The sequence below is a fragment of the Mugil cephalus genome, chromosome 20 (assembly GCF_022458985.1).
Source record: "Mugil cephalus isolate CIBA_MC_2020 chromosome 20, CIBA_Mcephalus_1.1, whole genome shotgun sequence".
NCBI lineage: Eukaryota > Metazoa > Chordata > Actinopteri > Mugiliformes > Mugilidae > Mugil > Mugil cephalus.
The window spans coordinates 16,486,115-16,496,951 of NC_061789.1; the positions used below are offsets into that span (position 1 = coordinate 16,486,115).

The 10,837-nt window shown below is 41.1% G+C and overlaps 1 protein-coding gene across 3 annotated transcripts; it reads right to left on the reverse strand.

Annotated features, from left to right (window-relative positions):
* Window positions 1-3,702: 3,702 nt before the first annotated feature.
* On the reverse strand, window positions 3,703-8,461 carry zfand2a (zinc finger, AN1-type domain 2A). Of its 3 annotated transcripts, none has more exons than XM_047572987.1 (10): window positions 8,121-8,461; window positions 7,147-7,226; window positions 6,946-7,040; window positions 6,557-6,688; window positions 6,320-6,471; window positions 6,086-6,220; window positions 5,901-5,976; window positions 5,739-5,815; window positions 4,146-4,268; window positions 3,703-3,992 (listed from the first exon to the last, which is right to left on the reverse strand). In XM_047572987.1, the coding sequence occupies exons 2-9, from the start codon at window positions 7,199-7,201 to the stop codon at window positions 4,157-4,159; spliced, it is 834 nt and encodes a 277-aa protein (XP_047428943.1). In that variant the 5' UTR covers window positions 7,202-7,226; window positions 8,121-8,461; the 3' UTR covers window positions 3,703-3,992; window positions 4,146-4,156. The 3 variants fall into 3 exon arrangements, with proteins under 3 accessions (XP_047428943.1, XP_047428941.1, XP_047428940.1); XM_047572985.1 differs by having other exon boundaries at window positions 4,184-4,268; window positions 7,147-7,222; window positions 8,121-8,459; XM_047572984.1 differs by having other exon boundaries at window positions 4,184-4,268; window positions 8,121-8,442.
* Between the last annotated feature and the right edge of the window lie 2,376 nt (window positions 8,462-10,837).

A 10,837-nucleotide genomic window follows, 5' to 3' on the forward strand; every position in this document is an offset into this window, starting at 1 on the left:
ACTCGGAGGAGAAGAAGTGGCATATTTGCGTTTGGTATATTGTCACCGTTTGCTGAATATTAAAATATGTGCAACAACTATGTTTTTTTTGGAAGCAGTCATTTCTGAGTTTGATTTCTGAGTTTCATTTCAGACTCATTTTTCCCACGTTGTCCAGAATGCAGCAGCAGCAGCTGCAGCTGGTTCTCAGCCAAGCGTTCAGAGACCCGCCCACCCTACTTCTGATTGGCTAATGGTGTTAGTTTGGAGAGGGACAGGTGCGTTACTCTCATTTCATTGGTAGAAGAACTAAATTGGCTGAGCTCAGATCAGACAAGTTCCGAACTAAAAAACTAAAATGAGTTTAACAGACCCTACTATAAAGTATTGTTCAAAAATGGAAATGTTTCTGCCGTAAGGTAATATGTAATAAGACAAAATATAAAAACATCAGTTACACTATGCACTCTAATACAACAGTCCTGCACTGAATGTTCTTTAACGAAAATAACAGAGAGCTGTTGTTTTGTAGTAGCTACTACTGAATTGTATCGTTGCACTGACACATTTCTATTATTCTGATGTAGTCAGTGGGCTAAAGTAAATAACCGTAACACCGTTTTAATTCAATCCAGTTTAACAGCACCACAATCCACGTCCTCCACAATGATCGTCCAGTTGATTTACCACCTTTCTGACGCCGTTCCAACACAAACTGAGCATCAGAACCATCACGGAGGATTTAGTGCCGCCGTATTACAACGCGTTTGTTTTTCACCAGCGCTGCTAATGGCCGGGTGGGTGTAAAATACAGTGATCGTCGCCCCTTTTCCCTCAAATATTTTCCACTTTCGAAAAATAAATAAATAAATGAATGAATGAATAAACGACCAATCCAGCGAGCTGACTCACTGTCATTCGTTGATTGATGACTGAAACACAACACTACGCGACAATTTTCATATGCCGCTTTCAGGGCCAGCTGAGCAGAATCACTGTCTACCCGCACAAAGGATCCCTATTCAGAAACAAGTCGATATATTTGTAAATGAAATGGGAATAAAAACACCAGTCTAAAAGTGAAGTAATTCAAACGACACAAAGGAGACCGTGTCTGCGTTTATCGACGGTGTTCGCTTGTTAAGTGGAAGCTGTTGTGTTGCGGGGCCCAGGTGCATCAAGTGCGCGCCCCGACAAGCTCCATACAGACCCGGATTAAGATCTACACAGACAAGAGGCAACAAAGGAGAAAAATGTTGTTTTCTACACCTTTAAAACGATCTCAGTAAGAATTTCTACATTTAAAAGCAGTTTCCTATTGTCCTCTTCTCCTCTCCTCTCCTCTCCTCTCCTGACGGGAGAAGGGGGAGGTAGGGGGCCAGGATCCGTCCTTCCTTTTGGGGTGTGATGTCAGAGCGGTGGCTATGACAGTCACCCCGCAGCAAACGAGGGTGTAGGGTTCAAATCTGCTGTTGCTGTGCAGAGTTTCCATCCTCTCCCTGTGCTTGCATGTTTTTTTTTTCTCCCCTCCAGCTTCCTCCCACACTCCAGAGACAAGCAAGGCTTTAATAAGCCTCAGGTGTTAATGGCTCTTCGTCTTTCTGTGTCCTCCCTGTGACAGACTGGCGACATGTCCAGGTTGTACCTCGGGGGGGTTGTACCCTTCTTCCAGCCTCCCTGCGACCCCGTAAAAGGATAAGCGGTGCTAGATGGTGTAATATCATTTAAGTAAACTCTTTTCTAGTCACTTTTATCAGGACATAGTGTTTTCTTTGCTTTTCTTTGTGGTGATGGCTCTTTCTTGCACGAGCAACTCTCCCTTCCTCCCTACTGCTCAAAACTAATAGCCAGTTTGCATATTAACAACATGTCTTTAAATGCCACATAGGGCACATGTATAACTGTGTTTCCAAAATCCCGTGCAAAGCTTTTAGCACTTAGAGGAAGAAAAAAAAAATACTCATGAATATGCAAATTCTTGCAGCAAGATGTTACTTGTGATCAGAGAGGGGACTTCCATCAGTAACAAAGCGTGCTGGGAATACTTTTATCCAGTCGGATTATTACCTGAGATTTAAGTCACTATATAATATCAGCGAGGAGCAAGTTGAAGAGGCCTGGCATATCATTATGCAGATGGATTTGGATAATTAATGTCACATCACTCTCCAACACAGCTTCACTGTTGGTCATGTTAAACACCTCATTTAACTTTTTTTCCCTCTTTTATTGTGTTTGTTTCTCACACAAATAGGACTAAAGCTTTCGCCAGATCTCCTGAAACAATATTTGCAAGAATAAAATAAGCAAATTAGCAGAATTTTTTTTCTATCACACAACATTCAGCAGCATTGAAAGGGAACTCGTTCATCTGTGGCGCGTTACTGCCCCCTGCCGTACGAACCCTGAACACTTTCTATTCAGGTCGAGTCCGTTCAATAGTTTGATATTGCGCGAAGCGTTTTCTTGAGATGCTCTAAAGAACCCGGAGCCCGCGGCAAGAAAAGGAGACCTTGAGCACATCTTATATGACTTGGGAGGGAGAGAGACAGAGAAACGTGGAGGTGGGACAGAAGAGAGACGAGGAAAGCAGAGACAGCCTTATAATTGCACACACCACGCATGCTTGTACACATGAACCAGATGATACACTGCTCACAGGCCTCACATGATACATGCAAGACAGTTAGTGTCATAGGAAAACAGAGAGGGTGAGGTATAGTAGAGGAGGAACTAAATGCCTATAAGTATGATGCAACAGTTAAAGATTAGAACAAATGCTGAGGGATACATGGGCCCAACAACAATCAATCGCTTCCATTCGGTGACTCGTCTTTTAAATCCAGTTTAAAATGTCATAAATGCCAAACGGCGAAGGTTATGCCTTTCAAATCTCCAATACTATAAAGTAATTTGAGAAATTGGGACACAAATTTGTACCATTAAATCATTCATACATACACTGATCAGTCACAACATTATGACCTACGGCAGGAGAACTGAATAACACTGACCATCTTAGGATGATACAATGTTCTGCTGGGAAACTGTTGGACCTGGTGTTCATGTGGAGGGGACTTAGACATGGAGCACCCACCTAGACCAGACACCCCCATCCCATAGCAATGACACTGCTTGATTTTTAGCAGCTATCCCCAGCAGGATGCAGCCTGACACAGACACACACAAAAATGGTTTAGGAACAACAAACAAACAAAAAAAGAAGAAAAAAAGAATCACTAGATCCCAAACTGATCGTGTGTGTGTGTGTGTGGTCTCTTGAGTTCGTTGTTTTTCTGTTTTTATTTTTATGGAAAGCACTTTGGGCTGCATATTTTGTATGAAAAGTGCTCTATAAATAAAGTTTGATTGAACGAACGTTTTTTGTCTTAAACATTTGTTCATGTCCTGCTTGTCCTCTACAGGGACACAGGGCTGGAGTCTATCCCAGCTTGTCTTTAAACATTTTACGAGTAAACTGTCAAAAGCAGCTCTCTCTCATTCAGCTACTTGTGTGAAACACTCTAATCAAGGATTTAATAAACATCTGACTCATCATTCCAGGCCTCATCCACAGTTATTAACCTTTAACCCCGTCCTGCTGAAAAGCTGAATACATCTTTATTGGTCCTCCTCATCTAACAGACTTGTTTACTTGCTTAAATATGAGACCTCACCACTTTGAGCCTCAGCATGTCCACCAAATAAAGCCTTTGACATCAGTTCATCTTTGACATAATTTATTGAATATTCATATGTGGTAATATAATGGATTCTTTATGATCGGCTTATAAAATATGTACAGAGCAAATCATTAGTAAAAATGACAGATCCTGCTGGAAAGTACATGTGCTTATAGAGTAGAAGGCGGCAAAATCTCTCTCAAGAGTTATGTCTTCATTGAACAATCAGTGATCTCGGATGTGCGGGTTTCTCCTAAATAATTTGCTTGAAATCTAAATGGCGGTCTGAGATTAAGAAAGGCTGCAGTTGGACTGTTTGGACTCTCTACCCTGAAAAAAGAGAAGAAAAAAAAAAACACCGTTAGAAACACGTTTTCACACCTTTTATTTCTATAATAACTGAACATTTATTAAATTAGCTTTTCCATCTGCCAAAAAAGAAAGTTCAGAGAGGGCGGGTTGCCATGACAACAGTGTACCTACATGCTAGCATGCTAGTGACGGCTAAGCTTTCCGGGTACCTGTTGTCTCTGCTGCTGGCGTCTGTATTCTTCTTCGCTGGCAGCGAGAGCCTGAGCGAGAGCCAGATCCTCCTGCTCCTGAGGACTGAGGCACAAAGAAACAGACTAACATTAGAGGACGCACATCTCTAAAGAATTACTACTGTTAAATGTTACATTTATCAAACCACCACACAAATAGCAATTGTCAACAGCTCTTAACGTGCTCAGTAGTTCTCACTCTTAAGCTCCATGAGTTGAATGTCCTCTATAGGAATAAACCTTACGCCAATTAGAATATAAATGCAAATTGCAAAGCATATTCCTTCCTTTGTTATATTGTACAATACATCGGCGCGGATAGTGGAGACAGAATGAATAGCGTAGCTTTCCATTTCACTCTAACTCAAAGACATAGATGAATAACACAGAGTCGTTCTTGCAGGCAACTGCCAACGAAAGCGTTTTCTCCGGTGGAATAATACCGCCATAACACATGCAGATATGAATGCCATCAAATATTTAAGCACCATAGAGGATGATGTGATATTAGAAGAATAACTCTTGGTCCCTGCTCACAAACTCTTCTTGGTTGTTACACATATTACATATGACACTTAAAGTTAACGGAAAATGTAGCGGCACTAGTTTCACAACTGTGCTGCCAAAACTTTATTCCTGCCATGCTCACCTGGAGGACTGAGCACAGTGTCACGCATGGAAAACAATGATCCGCCCTTGGTCATCTGCTTGTATTGACTTAAGTTAGTTTCGCCAGTGAAGCAGGGAAGAAATTATGCGTTTGACATATCCAACACTCAAAAGTGAAAGAAAGTTTTCACGTTTGTCAAAAAAAGTAGAGCTGGATGATTAAGGAAAAAATAATAATCATGATTATTTTGATTGATATGAAAATCACGATTAGTAAACACAATTATTCATTGGTTTCAAAAGTAGTTATTGAACCACCAAAACTCAAATATAACTTTTTATAGCATAAATGTCACAGCCGCCTGTTGCTTTAGGGAGCAGACACACTTGTTGGACGCTCCACGTCCAACAATCTGAATCCAAAATGTCTCCAAATGACCGAAGTTGTCCTCCCTTTCTTTTAACTAAAGGCTCAGCCTGGCTTTCTGCCATGTTGTCAATCTCTCGCTCCACAATTGATCCACACACATCACACGTTTGCTGCAGCTGCATGCGACACAGGTGCGTTCACGGTGCTTTTACAGCGCAGGAACTTGCAAACACGCCGCAGGGCACATTAATCGTTTTTCTTCGATTACAGTGTCTTTATGATCGTGAGAAGCAAAAATCGCGATCAAAATTCGATTAATCGTCCAGCCCTACAAAAAATTACCTTTCTAATTAATGGTTGGGGACATGGAGACACATTTATCTCATCCGATCATTCTACTTCTATCTATGTAAACCGTTCAGATGGATTCTCTAAACAGAATTATAAAAATCCGGCTGGAAAAATATTAAACTTTACACCGATCTCAAAAGCGCTGCATGGTCTGGAATGTAAAGCTCATAATAGGATATTTGTTGTGTAACAGGGTTTACTCACCTTAGGGTCGGTTGAACAGGTGGCCTCGAATCAGCCAAGGACATCTCCAGAGCCCTTTGTAAAGCCTGCTCCTCTGTCTGCAGTCAAAGAGCAAAATTAGCATGTTCATATGTTCCTCCAACAAGAGAATTTTGAATAAGGTGACGTAAAAGATGCGCGTACCATGCCAGCCTGAAACGAGGCTGATGGTGGGATGACATTCTGTGCTGAAACGGAAGTAGGAATCCGAGGAACAGAGCTGGGAAAAGGAGGAAACGAAAAACAAACAGGAAAATAAAAGATTAGTACTTAATATTTGAAAAGTTACTATTACCATTATAAATCCAAACCAAGGAGAAAATACTCACCCAGAGTTGTAACCTCTGCTGTTTGAGCTCAGACCATTGGAAACAGGCCTTTCTCTAGGATTTCCTGAACTAGATGAACTAGAAGCTGAAGCAGAGGTGGAGGAACCTCCCTGGGCCCTCATTACAGCAGCATGTCTAAGACAAACAAACCAGATCAGATAAGTCAACAGCCCTCACTGTGATGCTTCAGATGAAACGACAGCAGGCAACACTGTGCACTGCGACTCCACCTACCCGGTTTTGGACAGAGGTTTCCCATCAGTCTTACAATCGTGGTCTAGCGGGTGCCGATGTTTAAGACAGTAATTTAAATGACACTGATCACAGGTCACTCGTATCATTTCCTTCTGCTTACAGCCACCTCTAGAGCATTTATTTGTGAAAATCTAAAAATAACAAAAACACCAATTGCATCAGTGCTGTTCAGGTTAGTTCTGTCTGATACGTTAAAGACATCAGCTTTACACAGACCTTTCTCTTTCTTTGTGCGGGGTCCGATTTGCAGTCCCGATCAATGTGTTCACCAACTTTAATGTCGGGCATCTCTCCTCTCTTGATGGGGATAGGGGTGTTGCACAAAGGACATACTGGGACCTGGACGTCCTACATGAAACATTAGGAAATCAAGAGCTTCGTATAAAGTCGTTCATAAAACGCGGACTAAAGATGCTCAAAGGGTTACGATAATGACTGAACTCAAATACACATAACAGCATATAATAAAGTCACCATAGCTTTAGTTTATGTACGTATGTAAATTATTTAATTTCTGTTATTCTAAAAGTGTGACTTGGCATGAATAATCATAAAGATTAAATGTTAGGTAAAGCTGTAGCATAGTGCTAACAGTTATCACTCACCTTCTTGTAGGATGACATGCACTTGTGATTTGCATAGGTTATATGGTCCTTGCAGAAAATCTCTTGACAGGCATCACACTTCATTGGAAGAAAATCTGAACAGACAAATGTTTTCTTTTACGTACAAGTCAGACTTCTCGAGTAGAGCCACAAAGCAGAATATGATCTCAGCACTCGTATTCACATGAGTAAATCGCTCACCTAAACGTTTGCAGGTCTTCTCAGAGCAGTGCTCTCCCAAATCTGGAAACTCCATCTCAGAAAACAGCGGTGAGCTCTGACTGAGGAGGGAAGGGGAAAGAAAAGCTTAAGTGGGCTTAACTGTTTGTTCTGACAGCGACCGAAGGATAGTCTCACTTTAGACTCACTAATGGTGGCTATGGGATTAGTTATGAGTCATTTACAGTCATGAGTCCTGAGTAAGGTGACCAGATATCTGAAATGAAAATCGAGGACATTTACCACTCGGATATATAAAAAAAGAACTAAATGTTATCAAGAAATGAAATGAAGAAAAATGGGCAATTGGGGTTTTATTTATTTTGCCAAAGTTATTCCGATTTAAACTGACATGTTTGTAGTATGAATGTCAGTGCTACCAGCTACCGTAATAGTTAGACTCTGCGCGCATGTTTTTTTTTTCTCTTTCATAAAACGCTAAAATCGGGGACAGATCATCCAAAACGAGCAATGTCCCCAGAAATCCGGGACGTCACCCTAGCCTTGAGCCCTACACCCAAGTTGCTAAATAGCAAGCTAACTAGCTAGCTAGCTAGGTTAACTTACACGATTAGCGTTAGTTCAGTTACGTAACCGATAATAACTCACGTTGGTTACAAATACAAGAGAGGAGGAAACGGTCTTCCTGTAACATATTGAGATAATGTGGTATTTCAATCGACATTAAAGTTACTAAACAAAACAACACTACCATCACTTAACAGAAGTCATAGCAACTCGATAGCTTGTGCATTGTCAAGGTATAAGCTTGAATTCCAGCGTGAGTAAACACTTTCTCCTTCTAGACTTACCCTCCAGAGAGAACATGTAACACGAGTAACATAAAAATGTTTTTGGCTTAGTTGACTATTTCCCTCAAACTATTTAGATTGATGACTAAAATAGCTAGCCTAATTTAACAGCTAAGCATAGCTTTTGTTCAGTATTTTACTCACCGGGTCTCGTTTTCTTGTCGCCCTGTTGTGTCCCAGAGGAAGGCAGCTCGATTATCCGAGTTACTTGTGACTTTTGTCCGTTTTCACAGGAATTTAACCGAATATCCCTGAGCTCCAGTGTCTTCGGTTAGCCGCAGCCCTGTCTGTTTTCATCGAGTTTTGATGCGTCACGCAAGCTCCTCCCACGGCAGGACGTACGTGACGTCACTCTGGTACCGCCCTGTAGACTGTCCGGGGAGAAACCGCAAAAGCGGGTAAAGTCTGGAAAGATCTGGACCTTCACGCTTCAAACATGACTGTTACTGGATTCTCTATGTTATTATGCCCGATTAGCAAAAAAAACAACAAAACAAACAAACAAAAAAGAAATTAAGACTGAAATCATACAAGCTTCCGCCTCTTGGAAAAAAACACCGGTCAACAGAAGCACATGCCGTAATAATGACACAGCATGTCTTGTGTCTTCCTCTTTCATAATCACGACATAGTGTCCGATAACGATGACTTTGCATCTCTGTATTTAATGTCTCAGTATTAGACAGTGAGTACCCTAAAAGTTCTCCTTATGACGACATAACAACTAATTATTATGAAATAATACGTCCCAGGTCCATGAGATACGTTCTCGGTATTATGATATATCCATATGATATTTTAAAAGAAGCACGAAAAGAATTGTGTAGGAGCTTGCCGGAAGACGATGACGCATTGTTGATTGTTGATAAATTCATCAGTATTGGTGGTAATATCAAAGGTGTCTATAAATTTTATTTCGGCTGTCCATGATGAAGATATAAAGCGGCTGTAAATCTCGTTTGTGAACTTGTGTACACACACTCACACTGGAAATACAGTTTTATTTCCGGGGGACACGTTGGACGGACTGAGCTACCCCGCTATGCTGAGTGGTTTTGAGCTGGTCACGTGTTTCATGGGCGCCACGTTAGCTACATCTGACCAATATTCACCTATAGAGAAGTGGCAGTAACTGAAAGTTGGACTAAAAGTTAAAATATACGGCCCCACCGTTTCCCCGGTGAACAAAAGCAGAGAAAGTCATGGGAGAAGATGATTAAAAGGAAGAACTGGATGTCAACTGATTTCTCTCCATTATGTGAGGTAAATGTCAATGTCTCTCTCTGACGTCTGTTAAGATTTTATATATGAAAAATAAAGTCACACCATCATTAATGGGAGCTTTGATCTGAAAAAATGGCCAACACCGCTTTACAAATTAATTAAGTTTGACGTTAACCAAGCCTTATTCTAGCCTTATGCTAGCTAGTCATCTAGACTAAAGGCTTAGAAAACGATCAGCTAGCATCATGTATACTGTGAAACCCACATGTGCATGTAATTTACGTCCATGTAGAAATTTAACACATAACTTTACCCTTGTTACTACTAAGCTGTTGTGGCTAGCGTGCTAATGTCATAATGATAATACTAAATAACAGTAAAACTAGTTTAATTGTCACTGTACCTGAGTATTTATAATGTCAAACTTAATGTTGATGGATGAACACGGGAGACTAAGGAGAAGGTAAACACAGCTCCATGACTAATTAAGTGATTGGGCTACAAAGCATTTCACAAGCTCATTTAATATATTTAAAGTAAGAAGACTTTGGGATATTTAAGTGAGGGCCTTTTACACATTGACAGGCCTTGGCAATAACATTTATAGGCCCGTTAATTATGAAAATAAGCGATTTATTTCAACATAGCCCATCTGCCCCATAGGGTTACACTGTAGAATCATCTCCGATGTAGCAAACATGGCGCCCATGAGTTGAGTTGGCCAGACTCTATAATATACTGCTCTGGTTTTCACGTTTTTTTGCTGCCCCTTCATGGTTACAGTGTGTAAATGCATTTATGACAATGCAAAGGTATTTCTGAGTGTTACGTTAGTGGTGTTTGTAAATACGAATAACAGATTCTCAACTGTGTAATGTGAACCCAGTCATGAAACCCAATATAAGTCAGTCCAATGAGCAGTCCTAAATATGTGTTCATTCTGAGGGAACACCTATTTCTCAAGTATCTCAGCACTGAATGAGGTCAGCACTGAACAAAAGACCCCCATTTTGGCTTCTGTCGAGTGTAGAGCAACAAAATGACACTTGACATCTCTCCAGCATTTTCATTCTAAATGCAGATTACCTTTTTACCTCCTGACTAGCAATGCAATCAAGACCACTCCACACGTCATAAATTTTGGTTTCCAGCCGCGTCCTGCGCCCCTTCTGCCGGCTAATTGCCTTTCGAAAGATGCTCGTGTCTTAATTAATTTGTCAACACAGCTCATTCTGTCTTGCTGTAAAGCGGATCCACTTCCATACATTTCACATAGAATTTATGGAATCACAAGTGAGGTCCACTTGCTAGAAAGGTTTTTTTTTTTTCAGGATTCAGCAGGTGGAGTTTGCTCAGTTGTGCAGTCTTATGGCCTGAGGTACAAACAGTTTTCAAGGTCCTTGCATCTGCCACTGATGTCAGGGACTCCAGTTCTGACCCTACCACAGAGCCAACCTTCTGTATCAGCCGTCAGGTTCCCTTCTTCTTAGTTCTGCCTCCCCAGCACAACACAGCATACAAGAGGGCACTAGCGACAAGTCTGGTAGAACTTGTCCAGCAACTTCCAGCAGATATTAAATGATCTTAGCCTCCTGAGGAAATAGAGACGACTCTGACCTTTTTATGTGTACCGAGTC

What these genes read in the sequence shown, in the direction of transcription:
- zfand2a (XM_047572985.1), bottom strand. Translation starts at nt 7,201, where the DNA reads ATGGAGTTTCCAGATTTGGGAGAGCACTGCTCTGAGAAGACCTGCAAA. An exon ending in CCGCACAAAGAAAGAGAAAG is followed by an intron (nt 6,472 to 6,556) that starts GTCTGTGTAAAG and finishes TGTTATTTTTAG; the next exon opens with ATTTTCACAAATAAATGCTC. An exon ending in CCTCGTTTCAGGCTGGCATG is followed by an intron (nt 5,816 to 5,900) that starts GTACGCGCATCT and finishes CTTTGACTGCAG; the next exon opens with ACAGAGGAGCAGGCTTTACA.